General features: G+C 44.7%; 1 protein-coding gene across 1 annotated transcript in view; it reads left to right on the top strand.

The window, feature by feature from the left end:
- The window catches only part of CROCC2 (ciliary rootlet coiled-coil, rootletin family member 2), a 126,530-nt gene that overhangs the window by 75,144 nt on the left and 31,236 nt on the right, over positions 1 to 20,150 (top strand). The window contains exon 24 of the mRNA XM_015416057.1: positions 17,612 to 17,755. Within this exon, the coding sequence (XP_015271543.1) occupies positions 17,612 to 17,755 (144 nt within the window). The remainder of the gene's footprint in view (positions 1 to 17,611; positions 17,756 to 20,150) is intronic.

The raw sequence follows: 20,150 nt of genomic DNA, 5'->3' as shown, positions 1-20,150 counted from the left end.
TTGGTCCTCTGATGGGGCATCGGTGCTTCTTTGTAAAGTTTTATTTCTTTTTACAACTGGCAGAAGATTAAGCCTTTTAGTGTTAGTTCCTTGAATGAAAGGGACCTGAAAGAGCACAGGCAAATGGGCTGAACGCACCCTTGAAACTGACCAGACTCTGCTTTTAGATGCAGAATGCATACAGAATACACACATAAATAAACCGAAGGGGAAAATAAAACAGTGCAGAGGGAATGCATGCGACTCCGCAGTCAACCTTTAAGGCTTGACTCCTTGGATTCTCCAAAGCAAGCTGTCAGTGCTGAAAGGGCCTTTGTCAAAACATCATGGCAAACACTGTGGGCAAAATGAGTACCTTTTTAAAATGAAGCACTCACTTTCTAAAGATAAAAACTTGTAAGAAAAGTACAGCGGGGACTGGAGAAAGCGCTGTCATCCAGTATGCCCAGCACCAACCTACCTGTAGATTTAGCAGCACCCATTTGACATTAGAAGGGCAGAAGAGCAGCCACAGGCTTCCTTGGGATGCTTCATCTAGTTATTTAACCCTAATGTTACTGATTCATTAATGAATTTATTCAACATATCTAATTTTCATTGATCCTATAACAGCCTGAGCCATCAGTAAGTTCATCTAATTAATAGAACAAAGTGTGAGTCCAGTGGCACCTTTAAGACTAGCAAAATTTAATTCTAACAAACTTTATTAATGTACTCTGTTTTTATTGGATTTACTGGCAAACTGAATCTCTGATTAATTTTCTTACTTATTTAATCTCTCTTGGATTTATTAATAGAGGAAACTGTGAAGGGATTTACAAAGGATATATGGAATATATATATATAAAGTAACATAGGGGTAGAATTAATTTGAAGATGATAATTAGTGGCCCAGGCTAGTCCCATCAGATCTCAAAAGTCTAAGTATGGTCAGCATTGATGAGTACTCAGATGGGAGACCACCAAGGAAGTCCAGGGTTGCTATACAGAGGCAGGCAATGGAAAACCTGCTCTGTTCATCTCTTGCCTTGAAAACCTTATGGAGTTGCCATAAATTGGCTGCAAGTTGAAGGCACTTTACGCACACACACATACAATTATTTTGAACTGATAAGGTGGTTCAGCGGGATATTATTTAATCATTGGATTTAGATTATAGAATATTTGCGGAAGAAAATAGTATTTATTATTTGGTAGATTCAGTGACAGATCAGTTACAGATTCTCTAAAGAATAGCAAGTTGAAAAAATATATTTCCTGAAAAAGGAGATAAAAAATATTTAATATTTGATATTGGGTGGCGTTTGTGCAAACTTTACCCTATAGAATGTGTTTAAAGAGGAAACAGGAAGATGTAGTATGTTTAAGGAGCCAAGACATAACTTGTTTTGCATCTATGACACACACAATAAACAAAAGCCATCTTTAAAACAATTTTGTGGAACATATGTGAACATTTTCATCATGCAGTATTATTTTTTTCCATTTTAATATTTTTTATTTTCTACAAATTAGGGGAACAGGGACATGGGTACCTACCAGGGCTCTAGTCGGGGGGGAGCTCTCAGGTACGGAGCTCCGAAAGAGAACCTCTAGGGGGCGGGGCGGTCATGTGGTGAAGCCCCGCCCCCTTCTTTACCCCGCCCTCTGCTTCGATCCTCATTCCGTTTGGGAATGAGGATGAAGCAGGAGGGTAAGTAGCCGGGCCTTCTGACACACTTCCGGTGATGTCAGGGGGTGTGGCCTTCTGTCACTTCCGGTGATGTCAGGGGGCGTGGCATATGCAAATAAGTTATGCTAATGAGTTATGCTAATGAGCTCTGGCAGCTCTTTTTCTACAACAAGACCCCTGGTACCTACTAAATCTACACAGCTAACAAGACCTTATACAACATTGTAATTCATTACCAAGTTCCTCCCCAAGTTTAAACATAATGCTGAAGATTAAGCTTCAATTTCATATAAAGATCAAAACAGTACAAACATTATAAAACACTTAATAATCAGATAAAGTGGATTATCAGCTTTTAAAGTAAATAATAAGCTTTCAGTGTCCATGTCTATTTCTTCTCCTTTTTTGCTCTAACATTTAGAGATTTGGGGGTGGCTACTCCCAACTCAGAATCTGAACCTTCTTCAGAAGAAGTGTTCGATGAATTTGAAGTAGTTCCCAAGCCACCTTCGCTGTCACTTTCATCTGCTTTGTCATCCTCTGCTTTCTTTTCCATTGCATCTTTTTTATGTTTTTCCAAAAAAGCATTGGCTTTTGCAATAGAGTCTATCTTTTGCTTAGAGTCCTTGAAGCTGAAAATAAGTCCTTCTGGTATAATCCATCTGTAGGCAGTGGCATTCTTCTGTAAAAACACTGTCAGTCTTTATACTGTTGTCTCTTCTTTCTTATTTCAAATGCAATGTCTTTCAAGATTTTTATATCTTCCCCTTTGATTTTCAGGGCAATCCCATTAGTCGCTTTAAGTATTGCATCCCGATTTGTTCTTTTAGAGAATCTCACAAATATTTCGCCAGGCAGATTGTTTTTCTTGATGTATTCAAGATGTCCGATACACCACATCCATCTCGCTTTGTAGACGGTCTGCTTTATAATCCACCAACGATGCCAATGCTCCACTTAAGATTTCCTTGAGATTTTCTCCTTTCTGTTCCGGGACACCCTGGAATCTCAGGCTACATAACGATTTTTCCATTTGCAATAATAATAATATCTGTTGTTTCTCAGAGTCTATCGCTTTTCCCACTGTCTCCAGTCTCTGAGATAGTGTTTGGCCTTATCTTCCACTTTTTTCAGCATTTTTGTTGCTTTTTCAACTTTCATATTAGTTTCTTGCTGGTGTTTCTGGAGAGACTCAAAATTTCTATTAAGTTGAGTCATCAGCGCAATGCAGCATTTAACATATTTGGGAAATCTACACTGGCTTCTTGTTTAGAGGATGCTCCGGCTGAGCTGGCACTTCCTGAAGGTTTTATCTTCGGCGCAATTTTCAGCCCACCAAAGTTTTGTTTACACTGGTGAAAGTTTCGATTAAGTCTTGGAAAGTTTATTTGCTTATAGTCTTTGGCTAATCTTCACTTTATTTGAGTTGTGAGATGCTTTTTAATTGGCTTCCCCTCTTTCTATCCCTGGATTTAAGTTCCACTTTGGGGTGAGACCAGCTCCACCCCCTCCTCTAGTAGATTATGGATTTCCAGGGGGAATCGCCTGCTTAGCTGTTTGACTACAAAATCGTTAGGACTCACATTTAATCTTCTTCGCTGAAGGTAGGGAGACTTTCAGTCATCACTGGATCGTTGCTCGTTCTACCGGCATGTGCCTCTCACCTCCAGAATGGAGCCACCGCGGCAGGACCTTTAGAAGCATCAGAGAGCCTCTATTCCTCAGCCTTGGCTTTGGGAGAGGCACTCCTTGCGCTCCAGGCTGGGGGCCCCCTACAAGGGCTCCGGAGGGGTCCGGAATTGTCTGAAACCCCTCCCTATCACCGCGTTATGGGCCGCTCCTCATGGAGAACTGCAGGAGCACGCCCGCCATTCAAGTCGCTGAAACCGGAACCCCATCATGCAGTATTACTATTGGTAATGTTAACTGTCTGGGATGCCAGAATGGCTTATATAAGAGGAATCTTTTTACAAAAATCTGTTGAAACCGCTAGAAGAAATAGTGCAGGAGCTGCAGCTTTTACACTTACAGTACCATCCTAAGCAAATTTATATTCTTCCAAGTCCATTGTAGTCAGTGGGCTTAGAAACATTTAGTTCTGCTTCAGATGGCACTGTAAACGGGGACACTTGAACACAAAAGTGCAAGCGATAACAAAGTGTATGAACTGCTAGAATGTTGTAAAAATATTAAGATTCTGAGGGGGAAAATGAATTAATAATGTAACTGGATGCAGCCTACCAGTGAATTCCTAAAGAAGTATTCCTGAGATAGCTAAAGGGAAAAGAAATATATACAAACATTGTCTTGAACTTAACCATGGCTGATTGAATGTGTATCTCCTCTTGGTAGAAGACAATTCCATTTCTCCTCTGATTTGCAAGGATTTGGGATACTGAATTGTCTTCTAATTTAACATGTTATAGAATGATAGGTATTAACTATCAAACATGATAGTTAATTTTCTGGGAGATGTGATTATTGGGGCAGCAAATTTTATTTTAATGTACAACTATGGCTTGGATCCCATGGTAAATTTCCACTAACATATCCACTACTATCAGTGCAGACTTCACTTTGCCTCTCATTCTGTTCCTGAAGACCCCTGTCCCCCAGGAGCAGCGTTTGGGGCAGCACTTATGTCATGGCTCAGATGGGGTGTCACCTGACGCTGCCACCACTCTGGTTTAGGTTCCCTTGAGCACCCTCCCAAGACCTTCAGACCTCCCTTATTTGGCCAAATAATAGGTGTGAGGACCGGGCAGAGTTAACAACAAATAAAAGGTTTATTTTTACAGGAGGTCAGTCAAATATAGGAAACAAACAAGGTGCAAGAACAATAGCAATAAGGGGGTGAAGAGAAAAGAAACCAAATGCCCTAACGCAACTAGACTCACAGTCCTTAGTCCACTGTCTCAGTTGGGCCTGAGTCTGCTCACCCTTCCTCTCAGGGTGAGGGTCTCTCTCAGCAGCAGCCTTCCTTCTGGCCCTGCTCTTTTGGAAGAAAGAACAGCTCTTCTTCTGTACAACCTCTTTTGTTATAAGGCCTCTTTCTCTGTGATTGGCTAAAATTGGCACCAGAACCTCTCAGGGACTTCTGGGAGTTGTAGGCCTGGCCTTCTCCCACTGCTACTCAGGCTCCCTGGGCCTGCTAGGCCTTGCTTGCACAGCCCAGATCATGACAACTTAGAACTCCAGTGGGAGGGGAGAGGCAAGAAATGCCTCCCACTAGCCCAGATGTACTGTGGGATCCAAGTCTATGTATTCTTTTTGAAGTTATAGAAAACAGTAACTTGATAGCTTAGATTTCTTTCTTTTTCTTAAGAATGCTGTTCTCTCCCCCCCCCCCATTTTAATACATATTTGATTGTATACTACTGTTTTTTCCTTTTGTCTTAATAAATGAACATAAGAACATAAGAACATAAGAACATAAGAGACGCCAATGTTGGATCAGGCCAAAGGCCCATCCAGTCCAACACTCTGTGTCACACAGTGGCCAGAAATACCAGTGCCATCAGGAGGTCCAGCAGTGGGGCCAGGACATTAGAAGCCCTCCCACTGTTGACCCCCCCAAGCACCAAGAAGACAGAGCATCACTTGCCCCAGAGCCCCTAGCTATACCTTGTGGCTAATAGCCACTGATGGACCTCTGCTCCATATGCTTATCTAATTCCCTTTTGAAGCCGTCCATGCTTGTAGCACCCACCACTTCCTGTGGCAGTGAATTCCATGTGTTAATCACTCTTTGGGTGAAGAAATACTTCCTTTTATCCGTTCTAACCCGACCGCTCTGCAGTTTCATGGAGTGCCAACGAGTTCTTGTATTGTGAGAAAGGGAGAAAAGTACCTCTTTCTCTACCTGCTCTTTCCCATGCATAATCTTATAAACCTCGATCATGTCACCCCTCAGTCGTCTTTTCTCCAAGCTAAAGAGCCCTAAGCGCTTTAACCTTTCCTCATAGGGAAAGTGTTCCAACCCTTTTATCATTCGAGTTGCCCTTTTCTGCACTTTTTCCAAAGCTATAATATCCTTTTTAAGGTGTGGTGACCAGAACTACACACAGTATTCCAAATGAGGTCGCACCATTGATTTATATAGGGGCATTATTATATTGGCTGATCTGTTTTCAATACCCTTCCTAATAATCCCCAGCATAGCATTGGCCTTCTTTATTGCAGTCACACACTGTCTCGACATTTTCAGTGAGTTATCCACTACAACTCCAAGATCTCTCTCTTGCTCAGTCTCTGCCAGTTCAGACCCCATCAATGTGTATTTATATTTAGGATTTTTGGCTCCAATGTGCATCACCTTGCACTTGGCCACATTGAACCCCATTTGCCATGTTGACGCCCACTCGCCCATCCTTGACAGATCCCCTTGGAGTGCCTCACAATCCTCACTGGTTTTCACCACCCTGAACAACTTTGTATCATCCGCAAATTTAGCCACTTCACTGCTTACTCCCATCTCCAAATCATTAATGAACAAGTTAAAAAGCAGTGGACCAAGTACTGATCCCTGCGGTACCCCACTGCTTACCACCCTCCACTGAGAAAATTGCCCACCTACACTCACTCTCTGTTTTCTATGAACTAGCCAGTTTTTGATCCATAAAAGGACTTGTCCTTCTATCCCATGATTTTTGAGCTTACTTAGGAGCCTTTGATGAGGAACTTTATCAAAAGCTTTCTGGAAGTCAAGGTAAATAATATCTATTGGATCCCCCTTGTCCACATGTTTGTTCACCCCCTCAAAGAACACTAACAGGTTAGTGAGACAAGATCTTCCCTTACAGAAACCGTGCTGAGTCTGCCTCAATAGGTTTTGTTCATCTATGTGCCTACTAATTCTTTCCTTAATAATGGTTTCCACCAATTTACCCGGTATCGACGTCAGACTGACTGGCCTGTAATTTCCCGGATCTCCTCTGGAACCCTTTTTAAAGATGGGAGTGACATTAGCTACCTTCCAATCCTCAGGAATGGAGGCAGATTTTAAGGAAAGATTACATATCTTTGTCAGGAGATCTACAAGTTCACATTTGAGTTCTTTCAGAACTCTCGGATGTATGCCATCTGGGCCTGGTGATTTTTCAGTTTTTAAGTTGTCTATCAGTTTTAGGACCTCCTCTCTCATCACCTCAATCTGACTCAGGTCTTCCAACACCCCTCCTGAAATCAGTGGTTCTGGAGTGGGCAAGCACTTCTCATCTTCCACAGTGAAGACGGAGGCAAAAAATGCATTTAGCTTCTCAGCCATTTCCCTATCATCCTTCAATACTCCTTTTACCCCTTGGTCGTCCAAGGGCCCCACTGCCTCCCTGGCTGGTTTCCTGTTTCTAATGTATTTGAAGAAAGTTTTATTGTTGGTTTTTACGTTTTTTGCTATATGCTCCTCATATTCCCTTTTTGCCTGCCTGACCTCAGACTTGCATTTTATTTGCCATAGCCTGTGTTCCGTTTTATCAGCCTCACTGTGACTAGCTTTCCACTGCTTAAAGGAATTCTTTTTACTTTTCCCCTCCCCTGCCGCAAGGCCGGCGGACGGGGCCTGCAGGCCCCGTCTGCCGGCTTCCCCCCACCCCCTCACCCACTCCAGGCCGGCGAACGGTCCGCCGGCTTCCCCCCCCCCAACCCATGGCCCACCCAGCCATCCTACCTTTCTAGGGCCCGTTGTCTTCCTCCTCAATGGGCTTTATGGCTAGTAATGCCATAAAGTCCACTGCCCAAAGCAGCCATTGTCTCCGGGAGAACTGATCTTGGTCATCTGGAGATCAGTTGTAATAGCTGGGAAATTTTCTGTAGAGGAAATGATGTGCTGTGGCTGGGGAACACAGTGATTTCTGGGTGATCTCCAGGCCCCACAGGGAGACTGGGAACTGCAGTGACCATTTAAGAGAAGATTGGGATATGTATTTTACCTCAGGACACATTCAATGACTCCCAACAGCAACAGCAAACTGTTTAGAATGTTAGAGGCAAAGGCCAATCAGGCCGCATATGCAAACAACCTCTGTGTTCTGACTGGCTATTGTGGGGGGGGGAGGAACAGCAAACTGTTTAGAATGTTGGAGGCACGACTCAGGCAATGCAGCCAGTGGATAGGGACAGCTTCTGAGTGACACATCATGGAGCTAACTGATTTAGTAGTGTGTGGAATGTTCAGAAAGTGCCACCCCACTACTCAATTATATATAAGGAGAGATCCTGCTTTTCTGTCACCGCTCAGCTGTTTGGGCATTGGGTTGGATCCTTTGGGGGGGAGGATGTGCCTGTGTGCTTGCCTCCTCCATTTGGGGGCTCCCATAAGGGGCCTTGGGGTATGAAGCCACTCAGCCGCATGCCCAGGCGGGGGCTGCAGGCTGGCTTATACCGTCAGGTGGCAAGGGGACCAGATAGAGGCTGGCACGTGTTCCCTCTAAGCTGAGTTAGTGTGAGCTAGCTCACAGTTTTTTGGCCTCTGGCTCACACATTTCTGTCTTAACTCAGGAAGGATGGCTCCAGAGCAAACTAATTTATGCAGTAGCCAAATTGCTCGCTCACAGCTTTAATGCCAGTAGCTCACAAAGCAGAATTTTTGCTCACAAGACTCCACAGCTTAAAGGGAGCATTGGCTGGCACCCAGTATCTTGTCACTCCATGGGGTATCCCCAGCAGAGGGGCTGGGTAGGGGTTCATCGGACGGCGATGCTTGGATCTGTCCCTATGCTGCGCCATTGCTCCTTTTTCCTGTATTCCATAAAATAAGCTGCGGCCACATTTGTACCAAAAAATGGTTGTGCGTATGTTTATTCCTTCCGACGCCTCAGCCTCTATCCCTCCTTGAACCCCACAAAGTAGAAGCTGATCAGACAGCAGTGACTGGGGGGGTGCGGTCTGGAGGATGTATTATATAAGAAAACTATGCTGGCCATGGGCTTACTTGACTCAGGCTTATGTTAACTTTCTCCACTAATTGCTTCCCAAAATGTACCATAAACTTTCTGTGCGTGTGTAAATAGTCCATTATGGGATGGTTTGGTTCTGCCTTTAAATACAAAATACATTGGCAATATCAGCTGGGGCCCTATGGTGTCTCCAGAGAGATCAGTTCACAGGCACACAAGGCAGAGCCTCCTAAGACAAACCAAACAAACAGCACAACAAGGGTGAGAAATCCCCACCAGAACAAATCTGAAAAGCATTTCAGCTGGAAACACTGACTGGGAACCAAAGGGAAGCCAGCTTTAAAACAAATAATTCCTCCAAAGGACTGTAAACAACAGCCCCACCCCAAACTCTTAGAGCAGCGGAATGACAGAAATGGATGCGACTTGCTATCAAGGGGATTTCCTGGCAATCTCTGGTGGATGAAAGCTGTTGTAGCCTGCTAAGTCTAAAAACTGTTAGCCCCTCTGCCTTTTTGTGCAGTGGAATGGCTCGATCTACACAGATGACTGTGATCCATCAAAACAGAAAGACCGGTACAGTGTGCCATTTTCTGTAAGGTCACACATGACAGGGAGGACTCTTCCAGGCTGGGACTGAGCAGGGCGAGGCAGAGAATCCAAGCCAGACGCATCTCCCCAGGGCCAGGGAAATGTTGCAATTCATTGCTGGGAGCTGCATGGCTGTATTCCATGGATGGTCCGGTCTCTCTCCCCCTTGGAGAAGCCTGTGTGTGGCTTGCAGTGCTGTGAGCAAGTTCCTGGCATCAGAAGAAAAGATCTTGCCCAAGAGCTTCTCATTTCCTGGAGTTCCCCCTCCCTGAATCCCCATAGGAGCTCCCTTCAGCCTAGATGGCAAAACAGCCTCACAAGTTCAGCAATGAAGCATGTGTCTCCCTTTTTCACTCTGGAAATGAGAATCCCTAACAGTGATTTCCCTAGGAACTGAGTGACTGCCCCACCTGAGGCTGGGAAAGATTGAAGGTCAAAGAAGACGGGGACGGCAAAGGATGAGATGGTTAGACAGTGTCATATATGCAACGAACATGAAATTGAGCAAACTTCAGAGGATGGCGGAAGACAGGAAGGCCTGGCGTGATCTGGTCCATGGGGTTGCGAAGAGTCGGACTCGACTGTGCGACTGAACAACAACAACACTTCTTCCCTGTCACTGATATCTCATTTTTTAAAAGGAACAAACTATCACACTTTGATTGGAAGCCCCCTGAAATCTCCAGTACAAGGCGAACCCAAAGGGAAACTGGTTTTTAAAAGAAATTGCTACTCTTGTGTACAAGAATGTCACTGCATCATAGTCAATGGAGCTGTATCCTCACCTAATCTAAATCATAATAGCAAAACATTTTATAGCATCTCATGTCTGCTGTGTTCATATTTCTATAGTGTGCCCTGAAGCATCTTGTTGCATATGCAGGGCTATTTTTGGGCAGGAACGCACAGGAACGGAGTTCCGGCTGGCTTCAGAATTGGCCACGTCCACTACAGCCAAAACCTCTGCGTGCCTGGCTACAGAGGGAAGGCATGGAGAGTGACACACACACCCGGCGACTCTAAGGCGGGCGGGCCGGGGGGGGGGGCTGGAAGGATCAGGAAGGCATTTAAATGCCTCCCTGTGCCTTCCCTGGCAGCTGTGGGGCACCCAGGCAAGCCAAGGGAAGGCATGGGGTGTGACCTAATATGTTAATGAGCTGTGTTATAAGGGGTGTGGCCTATTATGTTAATGAGTTCCCGCTGGGCTTTTTCTACAAAAAAAGCCCTGTGCATATGTATTAATTATGCATAAGAAACAAGGCAAAAATAAAGGGTTGTAATGGTTATTTACTCAGACTCAGGGACTTGTGAGCTCAGAAGAGAATTAGCTATTGAATTAACTCCCTGTGCTTTTAAAAACTCTGTGATGCACAGAAATTCCACAGATGAATTTTTTCTCAGCAAGCAGATTCAATTATGGGGAAAAAGCTTTGCCAGCTGAATTTTTGTGTATCACACAATTTTAAATATTTAGGAACCTGACCTAGGCTGCAGTCACACACACTAAATAATCTACTTTCAATGTACTTTTGAACTGGATTTTGCCAGTTCACACAGTAAAAATCCAGTTGGAAAATGCATTGAAAGTGAATTATTTAGTGTGTGTGACCGCAGCCAGAGAAAAGTTGATTCATTTCATTTAATTTGTAGCCCGCCCTCCTTTGTCTCCAATGGGGACCCAAAGTGGCTTACACCACTACACATAACCTTGTGATATAGGTTAGGCTAAGAGAGTGTGACTGGCCCAAGGTCACCCAGTAAGCTTCCATAGCACAGGGGGATTCGAACCTGGATCTCCCAGACACTAGTCTGACATTTTTAACCACTACTGTCTTAGTTGGGAGCCTCACAGGCACTGACCAAAGGTAAAGGTCTGGTATCGAAGAAGGAGGAGGAGGATTTATATCCCGCCCTTCACTCAGCATGTCAGAGCGGCTTACAAGCTCCTCCCCATCCTCTCCCCACAGCACACACCCTGTCAGGTAGGTGGAGCTGAGAGAGCTCTGAGAGAACTGTGACTGACCCAAGGTTACCCAGCTGGCTGCATGTGGAGAAGTGGGGAATCAAACCCGGTTCTCCAGATTAGAGTCCACCGCTCTAAACTATTACACCAAACTGGTTGTTGTATCCTGTTGTCAGAAAGCCACAATACACTGGTCTTTCTGGGGAGCAATCATACACAAAGCATCTGGATTTTGTATTTCAAACTGGAAGGTCAGAGGCTATACACCTGCCTCCCCCCTCCCTTGGTGTTAATAGGCTTTGTGAGGAGAGGGTGATTTAGGGCCCGAACTACATGTTCAAGTTTTTAAATAGTTCCCCAATGCCACACAGCAGCTGCAGGAAATGGCTTTTAAACGGATAAAGTGGAACCCAAATTGCCTGGGAACTCTACCTATGGGGGGGGTGTACTTTCCCCCCCAGCAGAAATAGTGCTGCGGGAGTTATTTGCCCTATCTTGCAGCCCCACTTGCACAAAGTACTTCTGTGTGGAACAGCAAAAATGTGGAAATACCCGCTTTTGGTATGGGAAAATGGCTTGGGGGTAAAGTTTCCTCTCCCCGCAGTATAGGAAGAAAGGGTTAAGGAATCTAGTACTATATTCCAGGTCTTGTTAAGCATTATGAGGAACTTTAAAGTAAAAAGCAAAACACAGGAGAACCTTCTCATGGATCTTCTCCCACATCACATTTAGTTTGGCCTTTAAGTCTACAAATAATAACAACACCTTCATATTCTACCACAAACAGTAACATTTTACTATACTATCACCTATATAATAGAATCAAATGGTTATTTGTAATACATACTTTGCATTATTTGAAAATATCCAGTTGCCTATAGGCCAAAGGAATGATGATCCTACATTGAGCAGGGGGTTGGACTATATGGCCTATATGGCCCTTTCTAACTCTGTGATTCTAGGATTCTATGAATTTACACAAGTTAACGTAAAACTAAAAATCTCTAAAGGAGCAAGCCTAAGCCGGTCTAAATAAAAGTAAGTCTCTAATGATATACCATGGTGAGCTCATGGCTCAATTGGAATTTGAACTTCCAGATACCCAAAGGCTGTACCAAGTATCTTTAACTCTAATGTATGTCATGCTCACACTCTCTTGTACACACTGCAGAGCTTTAGAAGTGGCTTAGCTGGAGAGTCTAGTGTGGGCTATGTCCTGTGGGCAGATTTGGGCCAAAATCTTTTAAAGCTGCTGCTTTGACAGCACTAGGGGGCACTCAGTATCCACTAGTGAATCCCGTATGAAGTCCAAAGAGTACTTCTGCTATGAGAATAGATGTGAAAATATGGAAGAAAATGTTAAATGTAAACCAACCCCAGCATTATATAGGACAGCACTGTGGGAATTCAGATGGGCAAAGAAAGAGAGCCATGGATTAACTGGGGTATGAAACATGCTGAAGATCACAAGCTGATCAGCTCTTATCTGGAGGGGCTATTTGATTTGCTTGGAACTGCTCATGTTAGAATAATGAAGAGGACTTGTAGAAAATTTGAGGTGGTGGAGGAAATGGAATAGTAAAGTGAGATGTAGGATGCAGTTGAAGGTGTAGAAAAACTACCTCAAATACCCTAATTTAACAATGTGCAGTTTGCCATGGCCTGGATGGCCTAGGCTAGCCTGATCCCATCACATCTCAGAAGCTAAGCAGGGTTGGCTCTGGTTAGTATTTGGATGGGAGACCACCAAGGAAGTTCACGGTTGCTATACAGTCAGGCAATGGAGAACTACCTCTGAACATCTCTTGCCTTTAAATCCCTATAGGGCCGCCAGAAGTCATTTGTGACTTGATGGCACTTTACACATACTGCATTTGGAACAATGGTTGTAATAGAAGTTTCTTACTTGTGGAATGCATGAGGGTGGAGCATGGAGCAATAGAAGGCCGTCCTCCAGGTCAGGGTCAGCCATCGTACAGCTTCTCTGTTCAGGGAATGGCATTTTTGGTGCTACTGCCTGCCCTATCCTCCAGGTTGGGTGGTTCATGCACACCCTGCTTCTTAGCTGTTTTATAGCAGCAGTGCTTCCTGGGACATCTATCTAGATACCCTCTCAGAAACAAATGAGCATCTCTTCTGATACACCTAATGTTTGGTGTAGTGGTTAAAGAGTGCAGACTCTAATCTGGGAGAACCGAGTTTCCTTCCCCACTCCTCCACTAGCAGCTGCTGGTGTGACCTTGGATAAGTCATAAATTCCTTCAGAGCTGTTCTCTCAAGGGCAGTTCTTGAGAGAGCTCTCTCAGCCCCACCTACCTCACAGGATGTCTGTTTTGCTGAGGGGAAGGGAAAGGGATTGTAAGCTGCTCTGAGACTCCTTCAGATAGTGAAGGGTGGGGTATAAATCCAATCTCCTCCTCATCATCTTCTTCATCTTCATGTGGCTACTGCCATGAACCAGCTAACTGGTAGCACTTGCGTGGCCTTAGCAGAACTTGATTGGGGAACAGGCATTGAAGACCAAGAAAGGTGTGACATTTTAACTGGCAATCAGGTTCCAAATGTTTAGATATTTCTATCTACTGTCTTGTTCAAAAGGGTTTAATGTAGACATTACCTTTGCTTCCTTAGAAAGATTTGAACCAGAGTTTAGCTGAAATGAGGAGCAGATCTTACAGAAAATCCACATACATTATATAATTCAAACACAGGTTGGTGCATGATTCTCCTACAGAGGAAACTGTGTTATTTGTCATCCATGAGTCTGTCAGGAGTCCAGATCAAACTTCTGTGATGTCAGCAACAAAGACCTTAAGGGATTTTATTTGTATTTAATTGTTAGACAAATCTGGTTGTGTGCCATACCCTAAAGCTGTTTATTTCTTGCCATCAGGTTGCAACAGCAAAATAATATTTTTAAATAGTGCTATTTCCCAACTTCCATGGATTTCTTGGCTCCCTTTTCCTGTGTCTTGACTCTCTTATTTGCCAAGTGGGTCATTTCCCATAAAGGAGACTCATGATCCAATCAACAGTTGGATGACTGATTTGCATGTCACAATTCTGTTGGTTTAAATGAGCCCGTGGCCTTGGGGAGAGAGCAGCACACAGGCCATGGAGTTATAACAGGTTCAGTGTTTGTGGATCCTTGTTTCTCCCTCTATGACCCACTCCACATTATGCCTTTCAAATTTGTAAAATTAACTATGCTAATGTAATGCCCTGAATGCTTGTTGCCTCCTTTGGTTTTCTCTTCAGTGGATTGGGGGGGGGGGGGGGGAAGGGAGAGACAGGGCTGACTGCGGGACATTGCTTGTTCTTTAGAGAGGGATTAGGAGCAGTTCACACAATCCTAGAGTTTATGTTAACACTGACTGAATCCTGCATATTTCTATTCTGGAATCAAAATAGGCTCATGGCCTGCACAGTGAAACCCAAAGCAACTGCTGGAGTCCTAATTATGTCCTGGGAGTTACTGCATTAAGACAGGGTGGCCTGGATGATCTCATAGGTCACTTTCCATCTTGGCGTGTTGTGATTCTATAAAATGTAGTTCCACTTGTAGAATCATTGACTGATTTTTATAGAGAGGAGAAAAAAAATAAATGAAGCTGATATTAAATCTATGGAAGACATCCTACACTGCCTTGTAACTTTTTAATGATACAGGTTATTGGCAAGCCTTTTGGGTCTACAGCGAGAAATTCAAGATCACACCAGTTCCTTTCTTGCTTCTGGGAAAGAACCGATGGTCTGTGGGTGGTGGGTAATTTGGTAATGGGACTAAAGATTCACCCAGGCTTATGGAAATAAAGACAGTTCATCTTTCTTGTTACATTGCAGATGATAGGTAGCCACATGACCGTTCTCTCAGGCTGACTTCCACTACTAAGCCGTACGGGATGGGGGCTGGCTGTGTATGTCTCCTGTCACACACATTTCCACAAACTTATTCCTCTCTCCACTGTGCCCTCTTTACTGAACCAGTGCTCCTACATCTTCTCCTCATCTATTACCTATTCCAGACAGGGTTGCTGAGATCTGGGGAGATTTGTGGAGTAGAGTGTGAGAGGGCAAGGCTGGGGAGGAGAGGGACTCAATGCCATAGGATCCACTCTCCGAAGCAACTACTTTGTCCAGAGGAAATGATTTCTGTAGTCTGGAGATCAGTTGTAATTCCAGATCTTCAGACTACAGCCATCTTGGTGTAGCGGTTAAGAGTGGTGGACTCTAATCCGGAGAACTGGGTTTGATTCCCTACTCCTCCACATGCACCCAGCTGGGTAACCTTGGGTCAGTCACAGTTCTCTCAGAGCTGTTCTCTCAAGAGCAGCTCTGTCAGTCCCACCTACCTCACAGGGTGTCTGTTGTGAGGAAAGGAAGGGAAGGAGATTGTAAGCCACTCTGAAATTCCAAGCGAAGGGTGGGGTATAAATCCAACTCTTCTTCTTCATCACTTGGAGAATGGCAACCGTAGCTCTGAAGTTGCTCTCATGCTCTGCTGTGCTGTTTGCTGATAGCAATGCTCAAGTACCGTCTGTGGTCTAGCTGAAACTGTGCTATGGCTGGAGATAATGCCACTGAGGCAGGCCTGTCAAGGCTCCCTCCTGGGACAAACGTTGCTCAAGATAAAGGGTGGGCTGGTTGATCAGTTAAGAACTTAAGAAGAGTGCAAGGCCTAAGTGGACTCTTGGGAGCAACTCTTGAAGGACGTTCCTTACTCAGAAGTTCCCTGCTGTGTCAACACCAGCAGATGGAGGAGCTCTATGACATATTATCCTTATCCTAAGGAAACTACATGGACTGAAGCACAAGGGGGACTCTAGTATGGGTGACTCAAGCAGTGCATCATAGTGGGCAGCAGTGCTTTAGGCGCTTGAAAAGTATTGAGTTCAGACACATGGCATAGTGATCAGCTCATAATTTATTATACTCCAAAACAGAAGATAACCTGGTCTATCCTGAACTGGCTTATATCCGTGCACACACACTCTAACACACACCCCACTCCCAGCGATAGGCTCTATTTACACTACCCGGTCGCCCCATAGGTCCATCCTAGGATCCGCCGAGCTCATTGGTCTGCATTCGGATACTACCTGTCTATTGTTCTAGACCCGAGGGTCTGTTTGACCACATGGCCTTGCTAGCGCTGGCATGGCCATCTTAATACATAACAGCGCTCCTGGGCAATGCTGCAGCCTATTCCTTGGCTCAGAGCCATTAGCGCACTAAAAGTGGGGGAGGGGCTGTAAATGTGGAAAGAGCGTTTTTCTGAGTGTTTGCCTACTGAGAGAACCAACCTTTCTTTGTATAGGTATAAGGCCCTAGGTTAAGAGACTCAGCTCCTTGAATAAATCCTGGTTTGCACCTTTAAAAACTTTTTTTTTCTTTTTGTCAGTAAGTTGCATATATACAGTGAAGTGGCACAATGTCAGACTTTGGATTTTTACTTGTGTTGCCCTTGTGAAAAAATGTTGGCAGGCCCTGAACTGAAGCTGCTTTCAGCTTCAGGGGTAATGAAATGTCAAGGAGCCCAAAATGTTAGCAACCCAAGAGTTCTTAAATTGTAGCGGCCTGGTAGCTTCATAGTATGGATAAGGTGGCCTGTCAGCATTTGCCAGCTCTGTGCTTGTCTAAATGAGGAAAGTCTTACTATGTACGACCAGCTGAATTTTCAACTCTTTGGTTTGCTTACTGGTGTTCATGGTCCCTTAATGTTAGAATAGCTGCTCCAGTGGTCTTCAGAAAACGTTCATTGAGGCCATTCAATAACCCTGGGACCAGCACATGTTACAGTGGAATTTGGAAGGAGCTGTACCTCAGGGCATTGCTACATGTTATGGTCCTTGCGTGCATGAGGACTTCATATCAGATGTGTGATGGGGATATTGTGCTTCTAAAATGTATTCTGGGCTTTTTCTGACTGCAGTGTATAGGAAGAAGGAGCTTCACGCACTTCCTCTCCCGCGTTGTTTTTGCATCCTGAGACGGCCCCATGGAGCTGTAACTGGCTCCATTGCAAAATCACCATCCTTACACATAGCTTTGTGGTAATTTTCACAGTGAAGCCCATAGTGAATGTGAAAATGGTGCAGGGTGAGAAGGCTGAAGCCATGTCGTCTCATGCACTGTGTTCGTGAGCAGAAAAGGCCCAGAGTGCATTGGGGAGGCACAAAACTCTCATCACACATCCAATAAGAAGTCCTCTTGTCATCCATTCACACACAAGGACTTGGTAACATGTGTAATGCAGCTGCCTTACTGTTAGCCTAAAAGGTCATCTGTGTTGTCCCCTGGCCAACAGATTTCAAATTGTGCTGCTCTAGAATTGAGCTCTGCATGTAAAGGTTTTTGGTGGTGGGAGGGGAAAATATTCCAGGTGTCAAAGGAGCTACAGCCTTGATGAGCCCCCAGATTTCAGATCTTTACGGGATACAAAGAACAAGGCAGCTCATGTCACGTATCTTCCTGAATCTTACTTTTATACAGAACACAGTTGCTAGCATCACTGATGAGCTACGGACCTTCCAGGCACGGTTTGAAGATGCAGTGGTTGCCCACCAGAAAGAGGTGAAGCGCTTGAATGATCACATAAAGGAGCTGGCAAGAGAAAAGGAGCTCATGGGGAGGGAGGTATGTATGTCCCTTTGGCTCTGCTCTTCTTGCCATGGACTGGTTCTTGGTTCCTGTGGCCTGAATAGCCTGTTGTCAGTAGGGAAATATTCGACCCACCTCATGAAACCTGTGAATAAAATGCTTTGTAGTTGGAAGCACACACCCTTTTTCAAGGCATCCAATCTCCAACAGAGAGTAGATAAGGTCTTCTGTTCTTATTAAAGTCAAGAATGCCATAGGATGGCAGGCAGAATGAGGTGAAGTGAAATATGTTAACAGTTGGATGCATGGACAAGTGAGACTACTTTACACTTAGTCACTCCATTGGTCTGTCAAGATCTACTCTTGACTGGTGGCAGCTCTCCAGGGTCTCAGGCAGAGGTCTTTCACATCACCTACTGTCTGATCCTATTAACTGGAGATGCTAGGGGATTAACCCTTGGACCTTCTGCATGCAAAGCATATGCTCTACCACTGAGCCTTAGCCCCTTCCCAAGTTCTATGTTAGAGACTGATGATAGCTTTTTCGGACTCATATTGTAAGATGGAAACAGATTTGCCAGTGGTGTACATGTTCATACTACTGTCTCCACTAGACTTCTAGCTTTGTAGGTTTTTGTAGTGCTGGCCAGAGACAGCAGAGGAACAAAGGAAATGAGTGTGTGTGCACAACACAGAGCACATCATACTGCTTTCCACTCTCTGGAAATGTATTGTCTGTATGTAGCCCAGAGTTAGGCTGATGAAAGTGCTACAAAGCTTTGGTAGCCAATGTATCCCTCTGTGGGTTCACTTTAGACTTACTGGCAGTGCTCCCAGCCAATTAGTGCCGTGTATTTCCAGAATGGCCTGCTATTAGCTAAACTGGAAAGAGGAATGGCTGCCCATCCTGTTGTGTTCCCTCTTTTAAGATCCATCTCTGGATGGTAACTCTTGGGGGGGGGGGGACTGCAGCTCTGAAAAACATCCCCAGGTGGTAACCCTCACCCACTGCCAGATGCTTCCAGGGCTCTGGTTCTCTACAAACACAGAGACTGCAGAACAAGAGAATGACCCCAGCCTGAAAAGACTGGGGTGGGGTGAGGGGAAATAGAAAATTAAAGGACATAAAAGAGGAAGAGAGAGTAATTTAACATGACAGGCTGTTTATTTTGGCAAAAAATGGCCTCCTTTCAACAGATTTCAAAGTCCAGCCCCAGGAGGGACCACACAAGCAAGCTGAAGAGGGCTGTTCCGGGGGGAGGGGGGCAAAAGGAATGGGGATGGGGCGAAGGGGGTACATATATTAGAGGATGGGTACAGAATGGGCAGAGAAAGACTAACTCAGCATGGGAGGGGAGTGTGGAGACAGCAGCAGATGACAGAAAGAGAGAGAAAGAGAGGAGTGGGAGAGGACAGTTGTGGGACTAATATAACAAGCTGAGGGCAAAGAAACACAGAGCAAAATCCTCACCGGCGCCAGCATTGACCTACTTATCGCCATGGGAACCATAACATTTTCACAGCCTTTTAACTTGAGGAAGTAAGGCTCGTTGAGCAGCCCTGCCTTTCCATACATGCACGCACACTCACGGACTTTCATGTAAACGCACATACAACACATTGACGTTCAAACAAGACACATCTGCCACTCTGTCTCTCTCTCCCTCTCCCTCTCTCACACACACATACAGAAAACTGTATTCCCCCTCTTGAACAAACAAGCAGCAGTGCAGACTCTGCACAAATTCCACACACATAAGTTTGGGTGCCCATGCACACAAGACACATGTTCTTCTTCTACAGAAACAGTTGCATGCATTTGCAGGCACTCCCATGTGTGCTGGCACATCTGTATACTTCAAATACTTCAATGGAGAGTCACATATTTTTTCCTCTCTCACACACACGCACATACACTGTAATATCTTCTTTCTTTCCCACCCTGAAATACCCTCTTCCATGTGTCCAGGACTCAGCTGGAGACTTGGCTGTCCAGGCGTGATTTCAAAAGAGGCTGCTTATTAAAAAAAAAAAGTAGTGAAGAAATAATTATAATAATCACATTAAGAGCTTTGCTGCAATGTTCCTGTAAATTAGGAAAGCTGCCCTTACTGGGGGAGAGGGACAGGAAGGAGTGTGTGTGTGTGTGTGTGTGTGTGTGTGTGTGTGTGTGAGAGAGAGAGAGAGAGAGAGAGAGAGAGAGAGAGAGAGAGAGAGAGAGAGAGAGAGAGCGAGAGAGCAAGGAGGGGTTGTGTGTTCGTATGCAATGTTTTCTTTTGAGTCCCACCCCCTGCTAACCTTCCCCCCCACCTTATCCTGGGGAATAAAAACAGTTTATTTTATGATGGATCGTCTCTCTCTTTGGTCACTGACCTTTCTTAGTGAATTTCTGCTGAGCTCAGCAGAAAGTGTTGAGTGCATTTGTGGATCC

The sequence above is a fragment of the Gekko japonicus genome, unplaced genomic scaffold (genome assembly GCF_001447785.1).
Source record: "Gekko japonicus isolate JY-2015 unplaced genomic scaffold, Gekko_japonicus_V1.1 scaffold300, whole genome shotgun sequence".
Lineage (NCBI taxonomy): Eukaryota > Metazoa > Chordata > Lepidosauria > Squamata > Gekkonidae > Gekko > Gekko japonicus.
Note: the sequence above shows the minus strand (reverse complement) of the source record. Positions and strands in the feature narration are given on the sequence as shown.